At 38.4% G+C, this 23,327-nt stretch overlaps 2 protein-coding genes across 4 annotated transcripts in view; one reads left to right on the top strand and one right to left on the bottom strand.

Moving 5' to 3' along the window:
* Window positions 1-15,960, bottom strand: part of LOC106088729 (dedicator of cytokinesis protein 3) — a 229,409-nt gene extending 213,449 nt beyond the window's left edge. For 2 of the 3 annotated variants that reach the window (XM_013254385.2, XM_013254387.2), the window contains exon 1: window positions 14,339-15,960. In XM_013254385.2, the coding sequence (XP_013109839.2) occupies window positions 14,339-14,372 (34 nt within the window). In that variant the 5' untranslated portion in view covers window positions 14,373-15,960. The remainder of the gene's footprint in view (window positions 1-14,338) is intronic. The other variant, XM_013254386.2, reaches the window with a different exon arrangement.
* A 2,023-nt stretch (window positions 15,961-17,983) lies between these two features.
* Window positions 17,984-22,812, top strand: LOC106088735 (NFX1-type zinc finger-containing protein 1). The gene is made up of 5 exons (XM_013254399.2): window positions 17,984-18,215; window positions 19,525-20,561; window positions 20,618-21,458; window positions 21,523-22,028; window positions 22,096-22,812. Exons 1-5 carry the CDS (start codon window positions 18,083-18,085, stop codon window positions 22,405-22,407), a joined length of 2,829 nt encoding a protein of 942 aa, XP_013109853.2. The 5' UTR covers window positions 17,984-18,082; the 3' UTR covers window positions 22,408-22,812.
* Window positions 22,813-23,327: the final 515 nt, after the last annotated feature.

The following is a 23,327-nucleotide window of genomic DNA, read 5'->3' as shown; positions in this document are numbered from 1 at the left end:
TTGCTGCAATACTTTCACACTGCTGCCAAAAACGACGACGACCATCAATGATGCTGATGGAGATGGTTGCTTGGTGGTGGCACTGATGGTACGAAAACCCACTAATGGCCAATTTGACTTTGTCTAAGCACCGACCGAATCAAATCTCTTTTTGCCAGATGTTTAGAATAAAGATTTAACCCTTTTGAATTGAAAGCACTTGTAGTCGGTTGAATGATGATGGTGAGGTGTGTGACATTTGGCAAATCGGTATGTATGTAGGTATTTTTTAAAGATACATTTTTATGGAAGAATTGCAAAGGAATGGTAGATGATGGACATGAAATATTAGGTCGTGCAGAAAATAATTACATATATTTTTTTTGGGCTGTTTATATTTTTGATCCTTCCTGGCAAAAAAAAAGTCCAGTTGACTTATTGATTTTAAAAAGAAGGAGGGTAATTCCGGCAAGTAGGATAAGTGCTCCCAAGTTCGGCATGTACTAGTAGTCGGCACTTTAGTTTTTAAAGTCAAATTACTATGAATATGTAAAACTTTATATTAACAAAATGGTCAATAAACGACAATAATATTCTCGGCTTTCCTTGTAAACAAAAATATTTTAGCTGAGTTTACAGATTACGTCAAAATTTCGCTTTAAAGCCGAGTATTCTGTTCAGCTTTTCAAGCGGAATGTTGTCAAACTCCATATAAAAAAACGATGGCTAAAAACAGGCGCAAAAGTAGTACTCTGGTTGTAGTGAGGAAAATTGGAAAAAAAGTCAAAGTGGCAACACTTGAAAACATTGCCGGCATCATTTCAGTATGTTTTGTTGATTTGAATGGTTCGATTTTATACTCTCCACCATAGGATGGAGGTATACTAATTTCGTCATTCTGTTTGTAACTACTCGAAACATTCGTCTGAGACCCCATAAAGTATATATGTATATTCTTGATCGTCATGACATTTTATGCCGATCTAGCCGTGTCCGTCCATCCGTCTGGCTGTCGAAAGCACGCTAACTTTCGAAGGAGTAAAGCTAGCCGCTTGAAATTTTGCACAAATACTTCCTATTAGTGTAGGTCAGTTGGGATTGTAAATGGGCTACATCGGTCCATGTTTTGATATAGCTGCCATAAAAAACGATCTTGGATCTTGCCTTCTTGAGCCGTTAGAGGGCGCAATTCTTATCCGATTTGCCTGAAATTTTGCATGAGGTGTTTTGTTATGATTTCCAACCACTAAAACGATTTTTTTAGTAGATATATCTAAAAATAAACCGATCTGAACCATGTACGACACGTATGTCGGAAAGCCTAACAAAAGTCACTGTGTCAAATTTCAGTGAAATCGGATTAAAAATGCGCCTTTTATGGGGCCAAGACTTTAAATCGAGATATCGGTCTATATGGCAGCTATATCCAAATCTGGACCGATTTGGGCCAAAATGCAGAAAAATGTCAAAGAGCCTAACACAACTCACTGTCCCGAATTTCGGCGAAAACCGTCAATAAATGACCAAAAAACCTTAAATCGAGAGATCGGTCTATATGGCAGCTATATCTACATCTGGACCAAATCTTCATCGATATAGGCAAAATTGCAGAAATATGGGTTTAACTCAACTCACTGTCCCGAATTTCGGCGATATCGGACAATAAATGCGCCTTTTATGGGCCCAAAACCTTAAATCGACAGATCGGTCTATATGGCAGCTATATTCAAATCTGGACGAACTGGTCAAAATCGAAGAGGGATGGCGAAGGCCCTAACACAACTCACTGTCACAAATATCGGCGACATCGGACAATAAATGAACCTTTTAAGGCCCAAAACCTTAAATCGAGAGATCGGTCTATATGACAGCTATTTCCAAATCTGGACCGATCTAAGCCAAATTGTCGAAGGGCCTTAGACAACTCACCGTCCGAAATTTTGGCAAAATCGGACTATAAATACGCCTATTGTGGGAGCAAGGCCTTAAATCAAGAGATCGGTCTATATGGCAGCTATATTCAAATCTGAGCCAAATTGGAGAAGGGTGTCTAAGGGCCTAACACAACTCACTGTCCCAAATTTCAGCAAAATCGAATAATAAATGTGGCTTTTATGGGCCGAAGACCCTAAATCGGGAACCGATCTATATGGCAGCTATATCCAAATCTGAACCGATCTCCGCCAAATTGAAGAAGGGTGTCTAAGGGCCTAACACAACTCACCGTCCCAAATTTCAGCAAAATCGAATAATAAATATGACTTTAGTGGGCATAAGATCCTAAATCGGCGGATCGGTCTATATGTCTATGTGTTCAAATTTTGACAAATTTTGTTCAGCGATGAGGCTCATTTCTGGTTGAATGGCTACGTAAATAAGCAAAATTGCCGCATTTGGAGTGAAGAGCAACCAGAAGCCGTTCAAGAACTGCCCATGCATCCCGAAAAATGCACTGTTTGGTGTGGTTTGTACGCTGGTGGAATCATTGGACCGTATTTTTTCAAAGATGCTGTTGGACGCAACGTTACGGTGAATGAACACATTTCGAACCGAACACTGATTTTGGTAATAAAATTCAATGATTTGCAAGCGTTGCTCGTTAGTAAGTCTATTCATGATGAAATGTCAAAGCATACTGAGCATCTTTCTCTTTGACACCATGTCTGAAATCCCACGTGATCTGTCAAATACAAATGCATGAAAATCCTAACCTCAAAAAAATCACCCTTTATAACCCCCCCTCCTTGGGTGGTGAGTATAAAAAGAATATTTAATGGCTTGGTGAAACAATTAAAGGTGGTCTCACTTGTACAACAAACACAAATCATCTTGTCATTAAGTTGATCGCCGTTTTCAAACAATTATGTGTGCGTGTATGTATACGTGTGCGTACATGAGCAGAGAATATGAGAGAAAGAAGATAAGAACAAAGAGAATGCAAACAAAAATCTGACATCTTAATACTGCCAAACACGGCCGGCTGTTAACAGCTGTTTGCGTGAGACCACCTTTTTAAATCCGCCTTGATTTAATGAAGATAAGGGAACCTTTTCTATGTACCCTAAAACAGGAAATGTTATTGCCCTTAAGGGTTACCGCAACGTATATTCCAACGAGGGAATGAAAAGGAAACGGACAGTTTTATAAATTTATAAGACAGTACTTCCAATGATTGTATTTCCATATATACGACCACTGAAAGAATTAGTGGAGAGCATGTTGGATCCGCGGAAGATCAGAGACTGGATGGATGGTAAGAGAAACATTTTTTCGAATTTATCACAAATGGTGTGAACAATTGGCTTTCGGAAAATAATGTTAAATGTTCCGTTTTACTTTTTATCAATGGTCATAAATCTCACATGACAATGGAATTAAGCCAATTTTGTGAAGAAAACTTAATTATTGTATATGCACTTCCATCCTTTCTTAAGTCCTTGAAATCCGAATGAAAGAAAACTGTAAGAAGCTGGCAAATGGATGGATCATTTGGATGGAACCTCATGCAAATCAATAAAATTGGATATTTGTTTTGAAAGAAAACACTTTAAGCTATAAGAAAATCCTATCTTTGACAGGTAGCTTGATTACCCACAAAATGACATGTAAAAAAGTTTAAGTGCCGATTGGGCCGACTATTGGTACACTTACCCAATATCGAATAAAAAAAATTTGCTAATTCCTTTCCATTAATTTCCAACATTTTCCATTTTCCACATTATTCCCCTTTCTCATCTTGTGTTTAACGTCTAGTCTATAAAAAAAACTATTAGATATTAACCGTTGGCCAAATTATGTGGGCATTTCCCTGAAACATAATTATTTATGTGAAACAAAGTTCATTCTAATAAAAATAAACACAAAATGGCCAATGTAAACATTCTGCATACGTAATATTTTTTTTAATGTAAACACATGTCTACGGCTAATCACCATAAAAAGACGATGAGTAATACATACAAGGAAGTATTATTGGAATCCCCTTTTGAATAAAAATATGATAGAACTTTGTATATTTCTTTTATAAATAAAACATTTCCGCTTTGTATTAGAAAAAGATGACATAACACTGTCCAACCAACCGTAACAAAAATAGAAATCAATCTGGTGACGAAGGGTTTTTACACCAGATAATAGAACCGAACCCTTTCCGCAGAATTGAGTCTATTCCATCCAGCAGACTCAGGTAAAAATAATTATAACTTGGTTAAAGGAGAATGATGCCAAGACATTAGTCGTCTAGACATCCACGTTGGCCAGATTAAGGCCCAATGTGATACCTCATATTCTCTCTTCTCAATCTGATGAATTTTCTTCACAAAACTTACTTTCTGGTGCCACCCGGATGAAAAGACAGTATCCTGTTTCTACTTTGACATATAGCAGGGTGAAGTGTTATCGAAATAATCGATACTTCCATTAGTATACCCTGGGCTGAATAAACTCCTTAGCACTGCACACCTGTTTAGAACTAAATGTTTGTTTACAAAATGCAACAGTAACAAAAGTGTCCCTTCATCACATGGCGATCCTGCCAGACAAAGTATCACTAGGAAGGCCGGCATACCCGTATACCCGTGACCGAAAAGCCAAAACACCCGAGGTGCGGAAAGTTGGTGAAATTACGTAGGCGACTGCTAGATTTAATAAGGTAGTATCTTCTCAGATCCTCAGATGTTCCTTCTCCATTGACAACAAGCTATCTTTGATTTCGAGGGTTCGCCTCACAAAAGCTTTGTTCGTCACTTCCGGCTGATATGTTCCTGCGACTTAAACATGTTTCCTTAAAACGCTCCTTAATTTCATTAAAAATTTTTCAATAGTGGTGGGTATACGTCCAGTATTGACGCATGAAAAAAATTTGCACCCAATCTCGCTGGATATCCGCTTTCTCGTTTCTCAAAATATCCTTATGTCCAGGAACACAGCATAAAGGCAGGTTATAATACCTCTGTAGACAATTTAAAATCACTCGATAACGCCCCAAAACTTTAGCTCTCATGCTAATGTCAATATAATTCTTCAATCCTTCTTGACTATCGCTGTAGATACAGATGTCAGGTCAATCTATTCCTCTGAATAGCACTATCTCTGCTGCTCTAGTTATCGCAAAAACTTCTGCCGTGAAGAGGCGCATTTGCAAAGAGATGTCAGGTTAACCACAATATATGCCACAAGCGGTCCCATTCTCAATCTTAGATCCATCTGTAAATATGTTAATTTGCGTAAACCTAATCCTATTTCAGCTATTCCGTCGGAGTCGGTATCCTAATATATAGTCCACGGTGCACTATTTCAGTTCTTACTTATTAGTCCGTTTGCAGATTATTCAATGTGCTGTCTAGTATACGGGTAAGGCTGAATGGACTTCTTCGTAGCAGTTTAAGCTACAATAGTCTGAACAGTGTCCTCTCTGCCGACTTCTTTATAAACAAATCGATTGACTGGTTTCCCATCATAACCTCCAGTAAACTTGTCGCAGTAGTGCCCATAACCCCAGTCATGAATCTCAAGGCAAACCTATTTACCCTGTCTACCCTATTTAACATGACAGTCATACGTCATAACTGACCTTACCACCGTAACGGTTGATCCAACCTCATTTTCGAAAAAGTAATGACCCCTCCATACTATTAACCCTACGAAACAGTCACACGTTGAGGATGGATAGGCTTCTCAACTGGATTGTTCGAGCCTCAGATGCGAAAATTTGCTGTATTGCGGTCCAACAAGGTTCTTCACGACAACCCACAAAGTTTTAATTTTGCGAAATGTGACTGCAAGTTTATCACAATTTTTTTGTAGAGAATTTTAATCGCAATACGTTGTTGAAGCGTTTATCGTTCAATTTTTACTAATGATGTAGGTTTTATCTTGCAAACGTCAAAGAATAAAAGCTTCAAAAGTGACAGCTATCGAAATACCGGGTGATTCAAAATATTGTTAGAAACTTCTGCACAAGAATGGGGGTTCCAATCAGATGTGGAGTGGGAGTGGAGGTGAACAATGATAGGCGATGTGAAGTCACGAATGGAATTCCCTGTGTGGATTCTGAGTGGACTGTAATTTAGCGGAAGTTTAACTTATTATTCTTCCTACACAGGGGAATAATATGTCAAATGAAGTATGCCAAAGAAGAAAAAAAAGAAGACGGCAAGTGTTGGGTTATGATATGTACAAAGGTTTGAACTTTTGTTGGGTTGTAGAAGAAGTGATATTTTATATATTAGAGAAAAGGCAAGTGAGCCATCGTAGTAAAATGCTTATAAGTAACAATTCACAATAGTCCTACAATCTATTTCAGGTTAGTACGGATGGCAAAAAAGAAGATATCTTTTACGGTATACAATTCATAGCAATTCGCAATATAATTTAATGACATACAACTTATTCTACGATATATTCTCAATACTTTTCAGATTTTTCTTAATTTAAAGTGACAAATTCAAATTTCTCCAACTTTTTTAGCTGAGTCGGCAACTCATGGGCTTCTACTGCCTTGTTGCTTTTAAGTTGCAACGCTAATATTATTTCGACTAGGCAGTGCACATTCTATACCGTGTACTGCCTGTGTCTTCACACCACTACTGTGGTACAGGGTACTATAACTTAGTGCATTTGTTTGTAACACTCAGAAGAAAGAGAGCTAGACCCGTTGATAAGTTCGACTCAGAATCGCTTTCTGATTCACTTTAGCTATGTCCGTCTATCTGTTCGTCTGTCCATGTTAATTTGTCTACAAACTGCAGGTAGCAATTTTCATCCAATCATCTTCAAATTTGCCACCGGCATTTTTATAGCCAAGAGAAGAAACCTATTAAAATTGGAAACAATCGATTTAGCTTTGGATATAGCTCCCATATATATGTTCGTCCGATTTGGACTAATATTGCAATAATTTGGTCATTTGTTAAACGATTCTCTCGAAATTTGGCAGGACGAATTTTCTCATGTCTCTGGACATTGCTGGTGAATTTTATAGAAATCTACCACAATGTGTAAGAAGTTTGGTCGAAATCGGTTCAGATTTAGATATAGCTTCCATATATATATCCGTCCGATTTTGAGTAATATTGCAATAATAGAGTCATTTGTGAATCGATTCTTTCGAAATTTGACAGGAAGGATTTTCTCATGACTTTTGATATCACTGAGATTTAGATATAGCTCTCATATATATATTTCACCCGATTTTCACTTGTAGATTCACCGCAAGCACATTTTTTCACCAATGCAATACTTTTCTCGACGACTACCACAATACCTAAAGAGTTTGGCGGAAATCGGGACAGATGTATATATATCTGTATATCTCTTATGACAATACACATTCTTATTAAATTTTATCAAAATCGATTCAGATTTCTATTTAGCCCCAAGATACATTTGTACCACCCTATTTGCACGAATAGAGCCGTATTCATTAAAATTTTGAAGACATTTGCTCAAAATATAATACGGATTGTTTTATAACCAATCTGACTTCACCGAAGTCCTCTAAATTATGTTCAGAATAAAGATATAGGTCCAAATTTCCACTTATAGGGCAGGTGTAGTCGGCTCCGCCCGACTTTTTCCTTTCCTTACTTGTTACCGGATAAAATTGGCCGGGGAAAAAGGATATTTTCATATTCTGTGAGTGTACCAAAGCTATCGGCTTGATGTTTTGTTAGAATTGAAATTTAGAACATTTATTCACCAGAACACTTATTTCCAGAAATTTTGAAACTAATTGCAATCCACCATAGTTGAATCACAACACTTTGTAATAAAGACATGATTCTCTAAATAAGATTACAACTATATATTCAGTATAATAATGCCACACTAGATGAAATCGTTTATAAGAAAAAACAAGTAAGAGCGTGCTAAGTTCGGCCGGGCCGAATCTTATATACCCTCCACCATGGATCGCATTTGTCGAGTTCTTTTCCCGGCATCTCTTCTTAGGCAAAAACGGATATAAGAAAAGAGTTGCTCTGCTATTAAAACGATATCAAGATATGGTCCGGTTCGGACCACAATTAAATTATATTTTGGAGACCTGTGTAAAATTTCAGCCAATTCGTATAAGAATTGCGGCCATTGGGGCTCACGAAGTAAAATAGAGAGAACGATTTATATGGGATCTGCATCGGGCTATAGACCGATTCAGACCATAATAAACACGTTTGTTGATGGTCATGAGAGGATCCGTCGTACAAAATTTCAGGCATATCGGATAATAATTGCGACTTCTAGGGGTCAAGATGTCAAGATCCCAGATCGGTTTATATGGCAGCTATATCAGGTTATGAACCGATTTGAACATTATTTGACACAGTTGTTGAAAGTAAAAATAAAATACGTCATGCCAAATTTCAGCCAAATCGGATAGGAATTGCGCCCTCTAGAAGCTCAAGAAGTCAAATCCCCAGATCTGTTTATATGACAGCTATATCAGGTTATGGACCGATTTCAACCATACTTGGCACAGATGTTGGATATCATAACGAAATACTTCGTGCAAAAATTCATTGAAATCGGATAAGAATTGTGCCCTCTAGAGGCTCAAGAAGTCAAGACCCAAGATTGGTTTATATGGCAGCTATATCAGGTTATGCACCGATGTGAACCATACTTGGCACAGTTGTTGGGTATCATAACAAAACACGTCGTGCGAAATTCCATTCCATTCGGATAAGAATTGCGCCCTCTAGAGGCTCAAGAAGTCAAGACCCAAGATCGGTTTATATGGCAGCTATATCAGGTTATGCACCGATGTGAATCATACTTGGCACAGTTGTTGGGTATCATAACGAAACACGTCGTGCAAAATTTCATTTCAATCGGATAAGAATTGCGCACTCTAGAGGCTCAAGAAGTCAAGACCCAAGATCGGTTTATATGGCAGCTATATCAGGTTATGAGCCGATTTGAACCATACTTGGCACAGTTGTTGGATATCATAACAAAACACGTCGTGCAAAATTTAATTCTGATCGGATAAGAATTGCGCACGCTAGAGGCTCAAGAAGTCAAGACCCAAGATCGGTTTATATGACAGCTATATCAGGTTATGGACCGATTTGAACTATACTTGGCACAGTTGTTGGATATCATAACAAAACACGTCGTGCAAAATTTCATTCCAATCCGATAAGAATTGCTCCCTGTAGAGGCTCAAGAAGTCAAGACCCAAGATCGGTTTATATGGCAGCTATATCAAAACATGGACCGATATGGTCCATTTACAATACCAACCGACCTACACTAATAAGAAGTATTTGTGCAAAATTTCAAGCAGCTAGCTTTACTCCTTCGGAAGTTAGAGTGCTTTCGACAGACAGACGGACGGACGGACGGACAGACGGACGGACATGGCTAGATCGACATAAAATGTCACGACGATCAAGAATATATATACTTTATGGGGTCTCAGACGAATATTTCGAGTAGTTACAAACAGAATGACGAAATTAGTATACCCCCCATCCTCCCCCATATGGTGGAGGGTATAATAAAACAATCATTGCTCTCAGTAGTTGATGATGATGAGGAAGTCTATGCTGTGATTGTTTGTGGCGGCGCAAGCAGCAGCAGCAGCAACAGCGTCAGAGGTGGCTGTGGTAATGGCAGTGGCTATGATACCGATGATAAACCCATTTGGATATTTTTGAAATATGATGATGTCTAACCAATGCCGTGTAAGTGAAATAGAATCAAATGAATCACCACTCGTTGTGTAAAAGAAAATGAGAAGAACGAGCAACAAATCTAAATATTAAATGGCGTTTAATTTAGCACACCGAGGCAAGCATACAAAAAGACCTCATAAACAAAAGAAGACAGACAGACAGACAGACAGACATACGAACAGCCAGCCCGCCAGCCATCCAGTGGAGTGCCAATGTGCTTTTGTTACACATATGTACAAACAATTTAAATTATTAATACGAGTAGCACCACTCTTGGGTCTCTTTGTTTATTGGGATGTTTGTACATACATACATATGGACATATATCCAATAATGATTACAGATAAGCTCTCATTAAAGAATTATGGCCTCTTGACAAACAAAACGCCAGCAAAAACTCAATTTAAGATAAACCGACCACACATAAGACATACATACATATGGAGGATACGAATGTTTTATTTTCAATATTGAAGGCAAATAATAATAAATATCATAAATAATTGGAGAAACATTAAAAAGTCAAATAGGATGAATGTCTATAAAGCCATTTTGAAGAAGAGTAACAAAATTTGGAACACATTAGCAAAATCTGCTAAAAGTTTCGGGCATTTGAAATTGACAGGCACTAATACAAAAATGTACCTTAAGGAGCGCAGACGGAGAATAGACGGATCCTCCTCTAGAAACGTTCCTTCACTTGTTGGAGACGCACTTTCCTGGTTTCGAGCCAACGGGCTTAGTGCCCATGAGGAATAACGTCACGGATACACAGGTAACGAACGAGCTAGAAACTCGGAAGGGCGTTCACTGGACACTACATACCTTTGGGCCTTACAAGTCTATGGTGCCCAATGGCATTTACTCCTAGATGTTGCAGGAAACTTTTAATTCTTTATCAAACTCGTATGTCTGTCTGTTTCGGCGTGTCCAAGATTATCCTATGTGGCCCAGTCTTGGAGGATGGTGAAGGGCGTTTCATATACAACGCGAAGGGTCTGCATCAAAAACTCTTCTGGCCGCCAATTCTTAATAGCCTCCTTTGTCTGGTATTGAATTGATTCCAAATGGTATTAAAAATCTTTGCAATTACGCGAACAAAATAATACCAGACGGTATTATTTAAAAAGTACCGTATTTTTTTATCAGTGTACATACCGCTTTCCGTTACAAAAATTCCAGAATTATTTCTAAGATTTTTCGATTTGGGAACACTGTGCGACAAACGAAGAAGTAGAAATCCCGAATTTAGGCCTATCTCTCTGCAGTGTATGGCACTGGAGCTGTCAGGATAAGCCAAATTCCTTGGCGTGGTTCTGGAAAGTTAGGTTAACAGGAATCTTAATTGCCACATGTGTAGATATGTGGCAATGAACATTCCGGAAATATATAGAATAAGGAAAAAGTCCAAATTTTTTACATATCAATGAGTGATTCTCCAATTAGAGTTTAAGCTCAATGACAAGGGTCCTCTTTTTTATAGTCGAGTTCGGACGTCGTGCCGCACCTCTTTGAGGAGAAGTTTTTACATGGCTAGTACCTCGCAAATGTCGCCAGTATTAGGAGGGGAAACCACCGCTGAACATTTTTTTCTTATCATCCCGCCGGGGTTCGAACCCAGGCGTGATTAGCTTCATAGACAGACATGCTAACCTCTGCGCTATGGTGGCCTCCAAGGAATCTAGGATTGAGATTAATGGAGGCCACCGTGGCGCAGAGGTAAACATGTCCGCCTATGACTCCGAACGCCTGGGTTCAATTCCCAGAGTGAACACTAGAAAATATTTTCAGCGGTGGTTATCTCCTTACTAATGCTGGCTACATATGTGCGGTATCCTGCCATGTTAAATCTTCTCTACCAAGTGGAGTCGCTTTGTGGCACGCCGTTCGGACTCAGCATAAAAAATGAGGCACTTTATCATTGCGCTTAAAACTTTAATCGGACTGCACTCATTGATATGAGAGAAGAATCTGATGTTCCTTAATGGAATATTCATGGGAAATTTAGTAAAAATAAAAAGGCGTTTGCGGCCCTTTACTCCTGCCAGGGGCTCGTAGGTAGTAGATGAGGCGCCGCATCTGCTAGCCGGTGACTAAACATGTGACGCATGTGAGGTGCTTGGTGGTATTGTTGGGGATCCAGCCCATCGATCTATACATTGAGGAATAGGCTGAGAGAACATTATATAGACTATATAAGATGAACCATCGAACGGATTTCGCGATTTAGGCTTATAGAAGATTATTTATACAGGTGTCTACGAGATATGCGCAGAGATCGTTTTGAATATAAGTCCCGGCCGAAGAAATTTCCGAAGGTCACTGCTTGTACGGGTTAGTGATCTACTGTCTGGTCATAATCGCTTGGTCCTAGTAGACTTTACTGCGCATTACGTTTCATGGCATTCTCCCCTTGGCAACATTCAGTGGGCATAGCTTTGGCAGAGCAGATTGAAGGCTCCACATTTTTCAAGGTGAATGAGGACGCCCCCACTAGGATTATGAGGACGGACGGAAATGACGGCTTGGCAGGATACGAGAAGCTGCATCCTGGCAAGCCGTCATTTCTTTGGGATCTCACCAACTTCCCATTATTCCCACCATTGACCGACTACCCGATTTCATTATCGCTGAGCGCCGGACGATTATCAATAAGAAGAAGGCCGATTGCGTTGCCTTCGCAGAGTACACCAATCACCGCATTACTCTTAAATTTTTACCAGTTATAAGCGGATCTAAGTTTGTAATTCAAACTTTACCAGAGTATACTTGGATTTATTTCGATGTTATGATCCGCAATTACATTAAAAACCTTCCATGTTGCTCTAATGAATTTGTCGTTTGATATACCAACATTTTTGTTGGCGAAACTTAAAAATTGTCAATTTCCGAGTTTACCATCCGTACTCGATCGAGCTGCTCATCATACAGATTGCTCTTTGCTCAGTCAAAAAACAAAGAACTGATTTTATGTGTGATATTGTCTATGTCAGCACACCGTTGCAAATATTTGCAATCCCATGGGCTTGCTTGGGATTATTTTCTTGTATACGTACAAAAAATGTGCAATAGTGTGAGCATTTTTGCCTATCACTGGTCTATACGCTCTCTCTCTCTCTAGTACGAGAGACACAAGAGAATAATTTTTGATCCTGTAAACGAAAATTCGTTTGCGGTTAACGAAACAATTTTACCGTTAACGAGTTTTTGGTTTTATAACAAAATAAAAGTCCTTCTATCCAAGGTGAAGTTGTTAAAGGGTTTACAATCAACGAAGTTAGTTACACTCAATAATGCTAAGTTTGTGATTAACGTTCAATATGTTGAAGCAAAACTTTGAAGAAACTTTGTTGTAAAAGTAAATTGTTTCTCGCAAAAATGTCTGAAACGTTTTATTTTTTGCGTGTAGATTAGTATACCGCCATGCTATGGTGGTGGATATGAAAACGTCTTCCTTTTTCCGTATTTTGGAGTCATTCAGCTTATTTTCACGCATTTTTATACCCATCACCATAGGATTCGGGTTTATTAACCTTGTTTTTCCGTTTGTTTCACCTCGAAATATAGGTTTAAGATCCTACAGCTGATTATCTTAACGACGTTGGTTGGTTGTGATTGTTAATGATTCAAATTCGTTCAAGTTTAGATATATTTAGCTACCATATGAACCGATCTCCTGATAATACTTAGAAATATTCATCTATTCATCTCGAAATATTCATTTTAGACCCAATTAAGTATACATATATATTCTTGATTGTCTCGACGTTCTGAGTCGATCTAGCCATGTCCGTCCGTCCGTATGTCAGTCGAAATCACGATAGCGGTCGAAAGCGTAGAGCTAGGCACTTGATATTTTGAACAGATACTTAATATTGATGTAGGTCGTTGGGTTTTCCAAATGGGGCATATCGGTTCTGATTTAGATATAGCTCCCATATAAACCGATCGCCCCTGGAAGCCGCAATTTTTTCCGATTTGGCCGAAATTTTGCATGTAGTGCTCTGTTATGACTTCCAATAATTTTGGCGAGTACGGTCAAAATTGGTCTACAACCTGATATAGCTCTCATATAAACCGATTTCTCGATTTGACTTCTTGAGCCCTTACAAGCCACAATTTTTATCCGATTTGGTTGCAATTTTGTATGTAGTGTTCCGTTATGAATTTCATCAACTGTGCCAAGTACCTTCCAAATAGGTCTATAACCTGATATAGCTCCCATATAAACCGATCTCCCGATTTGACTTCTTGAGTCCTTACAAGCCGCAATTTTTGTATATATAATTATAATTATTTTTTAAATTGCAACTTTTAACCCCAAAATTTCATATTTTAAACAATGGATGTGATTTTCAGAATTTCTGAAGTCACAACACAATTTTGTAATTTTTTTTTTTTCAAATTAAATCTCCTGAACACCAGCATCTTCACTTATGCTCACGCGAGAGACAATACAACAACAAAGAATGTTTTTTAATAACAAATACATAGTAACACGCACCACACCGAATCGCATCGCGTGTAATTGTTGTTGACAAATAAATAAAAATAAGAAAACATAAAACCAAAATAAAGCGGGTGCGTGTATAATTACCACCGCACACCACACGGTAGGTAACAAAACAACAATAAGAATAAATACAACACCAGAACACAGGGACACACAGAGAGACACTTACCGACACCGTATTTGTTATTCGATGATTTCCACATTTTGCTCCCCTTCTTACGCTCTGCGTCTACAGGTCTGTCTGGCGGTCGGTCTTACGGAAACTCAATCAAACAAAATCGTTGATGTTGACGTTTATGTCTGCTGTATGACTATTGCTGTTGTTGTTGTTATTATTTTGGAGTTGTATTTTAGATGGAGGCTGAGACTACAAAAAGAGAGCCACTCGACAGCTTCAGAGAGAGAGAGCCTCGGTGGCAGCAGCACAAGCAGCGACTGAAACAGCTCTAAATTATTGTTATATTTTTGTTGTTTTTCTCACTATGTATTTGCAATTGAAACAATGTGAGAAATTTCTTTTGTTGTTGTTGTTTAAATAACAATTGCACTAAGAAATAAATACCTAAATCCACTTCATTTTTTTTTTCTTTTTTGAACTGAGTTGTGGTGTAGTGGTAGTAGGTAGGTAGGGTAATTAAAAAATATTTGCTATGGAGGGCAACACCATTTCAGCTGTAGCAGAGACAAGAAACTTGAACTTATTTTGAGAAATTTTTTGTAACATTTTTTCTTTGTTTGCCCTCTATAAAAATTGCTTTCTTTTGCAAAAGAACCACATTTTCATATGCGCTTATTGTTGGTGTTGCTTTTTGGGGTTCTGGTGGTGGTAGCCGCCCAGAGTTGTGGTGCTGCTATTGTTGTTATTGGGTGGTGGTGCGTTTTTTCTTCGCCAATTTTGCACTTTTACTTTTTCTTACTACACACACCGTGTGCGCACAGCCACACACCTTTTATTACTACTACACTACGCCTTTTTTTCTGCCAAAGAAGAAGCAGAACAGGATTTTTTTATATTTTTTCAATGTTGGATTGAAGGATTTGGCAGACTTTATGTTGACTTTGTTGTACGCATATTTTTTAATTTTTTCACTTTTTTGCTTAATTTCTTTAAACTTCCAAATAATTAACAAAAGACAATGGTTTAAGCAACACCACACAATGGATGTTGTGTGGCGATGAAAATGAACACTTTTGGCTAACAATTTTTATTATTTTTTATCACAACCGCTTTAATCGTTCGTTGGACTACAACTGCGCGTTTGAAAATCGATGAAAAATTTGCCTGCTCCAAGTTGGCCGATGAGCGGACAGTCGGTCTCGTTCGTTGTTGTTTTTCTACACCACCACCTCCTAGGAGGAGAGTTTTGGATTTTTATTAGTTTTTACACACTTGCCTGGCGCGGAACACGCACGCAAGAACGAACACACACGTACTTCTTGACTACTACTTCCTCTTTTGTTGTTACTTTTGTGTTTCTCGTCCGCCACCACCTCAACTTCCTTTTTCTGTTTTGTGTGTGTGTGTTTGTTGTTATTACTATTGTTGTATTACATTGAAACGGAAAGAACCCCACAGAAAATGCAAAATCTTCTCTTTAATATGTTGCTCACATACATTTCTTCCATCATCACTAAAAAAGACTAGATGGTTGGCTGGCTGACTGAATGATTGGATTGACTGACTGTGTGCGTTTTTTGTTTGGTGTGCTTAACAGTGAGAGGGGGAGGAGACGCGCCACTTGTTCGTTTTCCGTGTACAATACGACTTAACGGCACGAGCTGAGAATATAAACTGATTTTTTGGGGAGTGTAATTTTACTTTTGTTTATTCGTACTGCTCATGTAATCGTTGACTGCGCAGCAGCTGTTTTCCAACAGCATTGGCCAATTTGTTTGACATTTGCGAAACAACAATAAAGGTTCTAATAAGATAAATAAGCGGGAAATAGGAAATAGAAACAAAACAATAACAGAGTTGTATTAAAAAGCCACAACAAATCATTTATCGATAATTCACAGATGAACATATGGGATGATTAAAGACCGTTACGAAGCAAAGTTCTACACTGCAAAGCAATTGTTGCGTTAAAGTGCTTTTGGTAATTGAAATTTGCATGTTACCCTGTTGCAAATAATAAGACAAACAATTTTAAATGAAATCAAAAATAAGTATGGAGAATAAATGTTCGGCATTGTGAATGGAGTATGACAAAACCCCTCGAAGATTTTCAGAATGTTTTATCGAAGCGAAAAATTAAAGAATGCATGAATTTATTACAAACAAAATACATTATTTATAATTAATGATGTAGATCAGTTGCGATTGCAATTCGGGCCATTTTTAGTGTGGCTTCATATAAACTTGACCCCATTTTAACATCTAAATACCATATTGACCACACCAATTATCCGAAATGCTTGCTGTGTTTTTGTTTGAGTACTAGATAGACAAGCCTTGAAGAGCAAAAACATAACGCAAACAAGTTTCCACAGAGCTGCTGAAAGGTATGAGGAGAGAAGGCACTGATGTTGCGCTCATTCAAGAACCGTGGTTACGAGGCAACAAGATTCGTGGAATCAGATCACGAAATCTGAATCTCGAAACGCTTGTGACGATAGTGATTATGGACTGGGACGTTTCCACCCAGTGCCCCTTTTTGGATCACTGTACGAAATGTTTTCAGGTCGAGCACGAGAGGTGCAGGAGGATACCATGCAGAAACCCCAGGAGGACCGACGGGGGGAAGTTCAGGCAACAGAAGGTCCCCCAGGGGCCTCTGGAGAACGCAAGGGAACTGGAAGCTCAGTTTGCGCAAAGTGCACTCGAAGGATCTTATCAAGCCTAGGTCCCTGAGGAGGAAGACGGGACTTACACTGAGAGTGGGCAAGAGACGGTGGAACTTTTGATGGAGGCTCTTTTCCCAGGTGGCCAGGAAGTAGTCGGCGATCAAGATATCGCGATACCCACATATGTGGGCCTTTACGGATGACCTCATCAGGGTCATCGTTGACGAGGAGAAGATAGCGTGGGCGGTCCACATTTTCCGGCCATTTAAGTCGTTCGGACCTGACAGAATTATGCCGTCACTGCTGCAGGGGTCCCTTGGAGTCACCCTGCCCTGGCTCGAGCGGATCTTCCGAGCGAGCCTAACATTTCATTTTATCATTCACAATAAAAGTATTTCCGCAGTTGGCCACCCTAAAATGTGGGAAACATATCATGCAATGCTTAAGCTGGCACTAGTAATGTATCCAGAACATCGTTGTCCTAGATAGACATAATTTCCATACAATTTTCGTTGCACTGCACAATCTGCACAAAAAATCGTCATATTAAAGAAAAAAATTTACAAATTAAGAAAAACCCGTCCAAATTCTTAAAAAAATGTAGCACAAATCGTCACTCTTATACTAGTCCTAAACCCCGTTTACACTGTTCATTAAATCTGGATTTAAAGCTCTTCTTAGCTGATTTATAAAGAGAAAACAGATGATCGAGCCATTAAATCCGGATTTTTAGAGCAGTGTCAAAGGGGCTTTAACATTTAATCAACCATGCGGGTTTGTCGAATCAATTCAACCATAAACCATAATTCTGAACTTTTTTTTCGATTTCAATACAAATAAATACCGAAAAAAAGGTCAACTTATAAAGGGATTCAAAATTGTCAAGCGCAAAGTTGTAAAATCGTTAGGTCTGGCAGCCCTGTATGAAGTATTAAAATAAAACAGGACTACCATCCCACATTAATGCATCAGATGATACGTTACGTATGGCAGTAATCCAAATAAGAAATGTTATTGTTTATCGCTGTCATCGACAGCCGGAAAACAAATCGAACTCCAACCGAACTCCAGTTGCAAACTCCAACAGGTCAATAGAATATAATTTTTAAGTTTTAACTTTGCCAAAATGTCGGATTCCGACGATTGTGATTGGTTTGATAAAGATGACGATGATCTGATGAGAGATTTGCAGAGGACCATAAAAGCGAAACAAGCTGAACGAATGGAGGAGCACATAAAAGTGCCAACAAATACTTTGGGTGAGTTAAAAATACAATAAAAAAGAATTTGGTGAATCAGCAGAATAGCTGAACAGCTTTGAACTAATGAAGGGAATGAATGCCTACTCTATAAAAGCCATGTTTCCCGGGACTTTTGGTATGTAACATGTAACCCTAAGGCTGTAGCCTTTAGCCAATGGCTTCCATCAGGTGGAACTGGTGTTTTAACCGCCTGCGATTGGCATTTTTTTTCCAGTAGCCATTCCATTCACCACCAAATATCGTGCCAATGCCTAGATGTGCAGCTTTCTTGCAAACTATTTGCAACGGTTTGCAAACACCACTAGGGTTTAAACTCTGAGCTTCGATTTGTATGGCGTTCATCGTCATCGCTAGACGCTCTTCTGAAAGCTACCGGGGGCATCCACAGATTGTGGATAGTGAGATGCTCAGTTTTCGGAGTAGCTGCAACTGCAGTCGCGAACAATCAGCGGTATGGAGTGGAAAATCTCAGTTAGAGACCGACAGAACCGGCTCTTCTTCAATACTTACTGCCTATGTTGCTCGATACGACAAGGCTAGTTATTATTGACGCCTTTAAATATCAAATAGCCTTCACATGCCCATGACGATCGGTCCTATGGACAAGAACCTTCGCTACCTTCACGTCTAAATGTGGCTACAACAACAACCGCAACACATTCACCTGTTTATATGTCCACCTAATCTAACTAGACTGCTACCAGATCACTATGGACGCGAGTTGTAGAGTTTTTAGATCAGTTAAAGAGAACCGAGCAAATCAATGAAGGATGAAAACCCAACATACTGTTACCACAGCAATCAATCCCATGGCAGCCGGTATGTACAATACCCGATGAAATCCTTCATCGGCAAGGGATGCCTCCTCAGTGTACAACATACTGCTACATCAACAACTGTGAGCACTACACAGGCTGGAGTAGTGAGAGCCGATTTATGTGGTGTTCATTGCTGTCACGAGAAGCTTAGCTTCGAGTAACCGTCCATAGGCTGGGGCTGTACCGAATAATCAGCGGTATCGAGCGAAGAGTCTCAGTGAGAGGCCGGACAGCAACGGTTCTTGCACAAATACTGAGTGCCTATGATGCTGGATATGACAAGTCGTGTTATTGACGCCTTTAAAAAACCAATGGCCACCCTGTTCCCCGCGGCGATCGGTCCTTTGGACCATAACGAGCTTACTCACCTACAAGAGCTTGACGAGGATCGCCACCTCCACCTGATAATGTGTCTACAATAACAACAACTACAATTTTAGCTTAATATTATTATTAAAACCCAAACCTCTTTTCTATCTTTTTCACAGACTCCTACATCAAGGACCTCACTATAAAAGCATCGTCACATAAACGCCAAAAGACAACAAAAAAGAACCTGAATATTGTGGAACTACGCAAAATAGCCACACAATCACCTTTGGATATGTTTCTACATACACAGACATTAGAATCCGATTTTTATTCCGATCAGATACTACCCAATGACAGTCAGGAGAGAGTTATGTTATACACAAAAATATTGGCAGCTATGTGTCGCCTGGAACTGTCAGGCTTTCATAAAATTCTTAATCAAGCTGTGGCTAGAAATCTAATGCTGCAAGACCATTATCGTTTAATGGTGGCCAAATTGTTTTGTAAGCGTTTCAAAGACATGTGGAAGCAACAAAAAGAAATGGAAACATTTCTAGATGATATGGGAACCTTATTGGTACAAAGTCACGAAAGCAGCAGCGAAAATGCTATCTTTAAAGATATTTTGAATATCATAGAAAAAAGTGACAATGATAACGCTTCATGTACATTGCTAAGGCAGCAACTAAGAGGTCGTCTAGAGGAGACTTTAAGCAAACAAATGGTGACAGATGTTACTCCTGATGAAATTTATCCCACAATAGAGGACTTAATGAGTCAACCTCTGAAACTGGAAACTTCCTCATCATTGACGAATGCTTCCGCAGCCGTCCATCACTATCTGCAAAAGCACATGCAGTTCCTTAAAGAAGACTTCCTTTTACCTCTACGTGATTGTGTGAAATTTGTTAGGAACAAGACTTTACCTAACCCCCAAATGGCCGATAATTTCCATTTATTTGAGGATGTTTTTATTGTTTTAAATGAACAATTTCTGGATGCAAATCGTCATGAATTGATATTTGTTGACATTATGGGTAAACGTCGCGATACCCTGGAGGAGGAAATGCCGCAAATGTCCTGGGATTTACAGGAAAAGTTGTGGAAAATTAAAACAGGCACCTTGCTTTGCTTTACCACTTCCAGAGATTTCGAAAATTTGATTTTGGCCACCGTTACCTATACAAGTGCAGATTGCCTAAAAGAAGGTTATGTGAGTAAAATGTCTTAAATTTAAAGAAACCAAACTAAAGCATACTCTACTTACAGATTGGCATAGAAATCGCCAGGCAGCATAATATAGGCAATATTTATAAAAGACCTTTGCTTATGTTTGAATCACCCGCATTCTTTGAACCCTACCATAATGTTTTTAATTATCTGAAAAACTGCTGCATTAGCGATTTTCCCATGAAGCAGTATATCATTGAGGGCTGTAGTGAGCCACAAATTCCCAAATATTTAACCCCAGAAACCATATACCAATGTGGTGGCATGAAATTTCATCCTTTGACAGAATTGCCCGATAATGGTTATCTACAATTAAACCCTTCACAATTGGAGGCCTTTTCGAAAGCCTTAAAACAAGAGTTTGCTTTGATACAAGGACCTCCTGGTACCGGCAAGACCCATCTTTCGGTGAAAATTGTGCAAACCTTAATTGAGAATGCCGAAACTCCTTTGATCTTAATCACCTACACCAATGAATCGTTGGATAAATTTTTGGTGAAATTATCCACATTTACTGAGAACATTGTACGCTTTGGCAGTCAAACCCGCGATCCTCTTATAGCCAAATACAACATCAAAGATGTGGTGGAACATTCATTGATTAATCCCAAGCTGAAACGCTTGTACTATATGTGTAGCAATGAATTTAAGGATGCTTTTCAAAAGCTACAACATCAACATCGGGAATTTGATGGCTCCGATGAAGCCTATCAGCATATACTGCAAGCCCAGAAACATTTGACCGAGGTTGCCGAAAAGTTGAGAACTCTAAAGACCATGTTTCAATATTATGTGGCAAGGGAGAAATCTATAATTGGCATGACCACAACGTGTGCGGCAAAGACCAACTATTTGTTTCGTTTGCTGAAGAGCAAAATTGGTAAGAAATCTCTGGGAATTCAAATGTAAATAATAATCTGTTAAAACTATTCCTTTTGTTTTAGTAATTTTTGAAGAAGCTGCCGAAATTCTAGAATCACACATTGTGGCCTGCCTAACACCCTATACACAGCATGTCATCATGATCGGTGATCATCAACAATTGCAGCCATACACCTCCAACTATCAATTACAGCAAATGTCGCACATGAACATTTCACTCTTCGAGAGACTATTCAAAAATCATCCAAATCCTATTGCATTAAGAACTCAATATCGTATGCATCCAAAAATTGCAGATCTCTTGTGCAATACCATTTACAAAGACCTGGAGAGCGATGCTAGTGTATCAGAATATCCGGCCATAAGACAAATGTCAACGAATCTCTTTTTTATGACGCACAACAAAGCAGAGGCAAAGACTGAACATGATTCGTCGCTATACAATTCATACGAAGTAACTCAGGTGGTGCAATTGGCTTTGCATTTGGTACAAAATGCTTTATATGATGTTGGAGATATACAGATTCTAAGTCCCTATGCTAGGCAAATCGATATGATAAGGAAGCAGGTATTATAAAGGAAAAAACCTACCAAAATATAGTTGAATTATTTTTAATTTTTTCTTTTTTTTCAAGTTACAACAGCACAGTGCCTTGCAGTCATTGAAGGCCTGCACAGTGGATAGCTTTCAGGGTTTGGAAGCCAACCTGGTCATACTCTCTTTGGTACGCAGTAATGGTTCATCACAAATTGGCTTTTTGAAGCAGGCAAATCGCATATGCGTTGCCTTATCCCGGGCCAAACATGGCATGTTTTGCATAGGCAATCTGGAACTGCTTAGTAAATGCAGCAACATTTGGAAGCAGATAGAGGAGAAACTACGCCAACATCAAGCTGTGGGCGAAAAATTTCCCATTGAATCGGAGAACTATTTCTATGATAAATAAATTGGACATAACCACCCATCGTTTTTAAGTTAAAATGATAACATATCAAAGATTAACGAGACTGATTTAAATGCTCTTTCCAAATGCGTTTCCCCCACCTTTTTTTTAAGAAAGAAAAACAATTTGTACTTATTTTTACATATTAATTTTTTTTATTATTATTTATTATTCCTTTCACTTCCAGATTTTCTTTTTTATTTATTTTGGTAATACAGATTTTTGTATTTTTTTTTATTATGTTGGTTTTATTATTTGTAAACGATTTTTGTCTTGTTATTGTAAACTACATCGCAATCATTTACGTTAGTTTTTTGTTTTTGTAAATCTTAAAACAAAGATGAGTAAAAGTAATAATCGCGTTTTTTTTTCAATTTTGTTATTGTTTCGTCTCGAGTTGTATTTTGAATATTAATTCATATATTCATTGAAATAAAGTTTTTTTGTTTTAAAAACACGAATTGTTTTTGCGTAATTTTGAAAATATTTTTATGTAATGCGACCAAAATGTTGGTTGACATGCGTTGACAGTGCATACAATTTGTAAATGTTGTCAAATCGAAATCGTTTTGGTCATTGAGATGATAGTAGGATGGAAAAATGGGAAATGAGAGAGGACAATAAGGGAATAGGGGAGTTCTGAAGTTTTAAAGAAAATCTTATATTTTAAGTAATTTTTTGAATAAAGATTTTTTTTTAAAAAATCCTTGACGATTGTTAGACGAAGTCTATCGAAATATCGGAGTAAAAATAAAAAAAAAAAAATACAAATACAAATACAGGTTCGTACTTTTATTTCAAGTGACCTGTAACAATCCACACATTTGCTTGATAAAGGTCAATTGAAACATATCTTGTCTCTTAATTTATTTTTATTCCGAAATTTCGATAGACTTCGGCTAACCCATAATCAAGGATTTTAT

Source organism: Stomoxys calcitrans, chromosome 2, assembly GCF_963082655.1.
Source record: "Stomoxys calcitrans chromosome 2, idStoCalc2.1, whole genome shotgun sequence".
Classification (NCBI taxonomy): Eukaryota; Metazoa; Arthropoda; class Insecta; order Diptera; family Muscidae; genus Stomoxys; species Stomoxys calcitrans.
Note: the sequence above shows the minus strand (reverse complement) of the source record. Positions and strands in the feature narration are given on the sequence as shown.

Excerpts from the sequence above, each read along its gene's own strand:
- LOC106088735 (XM_013254399.2), top strand. The coding sequence starts at position 18,083 with ATGTCGGATTCCGACGATTGTGATTGGTTTGATAAAGATGACGATGAT. Across the intron at positions 21,459-21,522 it reads TTTGCTGAAGAGCAAAATTG|TAATTTTTGAAGAAGCTGCC; the intron begins GTAAGAAATCTC and ends CTTTTGTTTTAG. Across the intron at positions 22,029-22,095 it reads TCGATATGATAAGGAAGCAG|TTACAACAGCACAGTGCCTT; the intron begins GTATTATAAAGG and ends TTTTTTTTCAAG.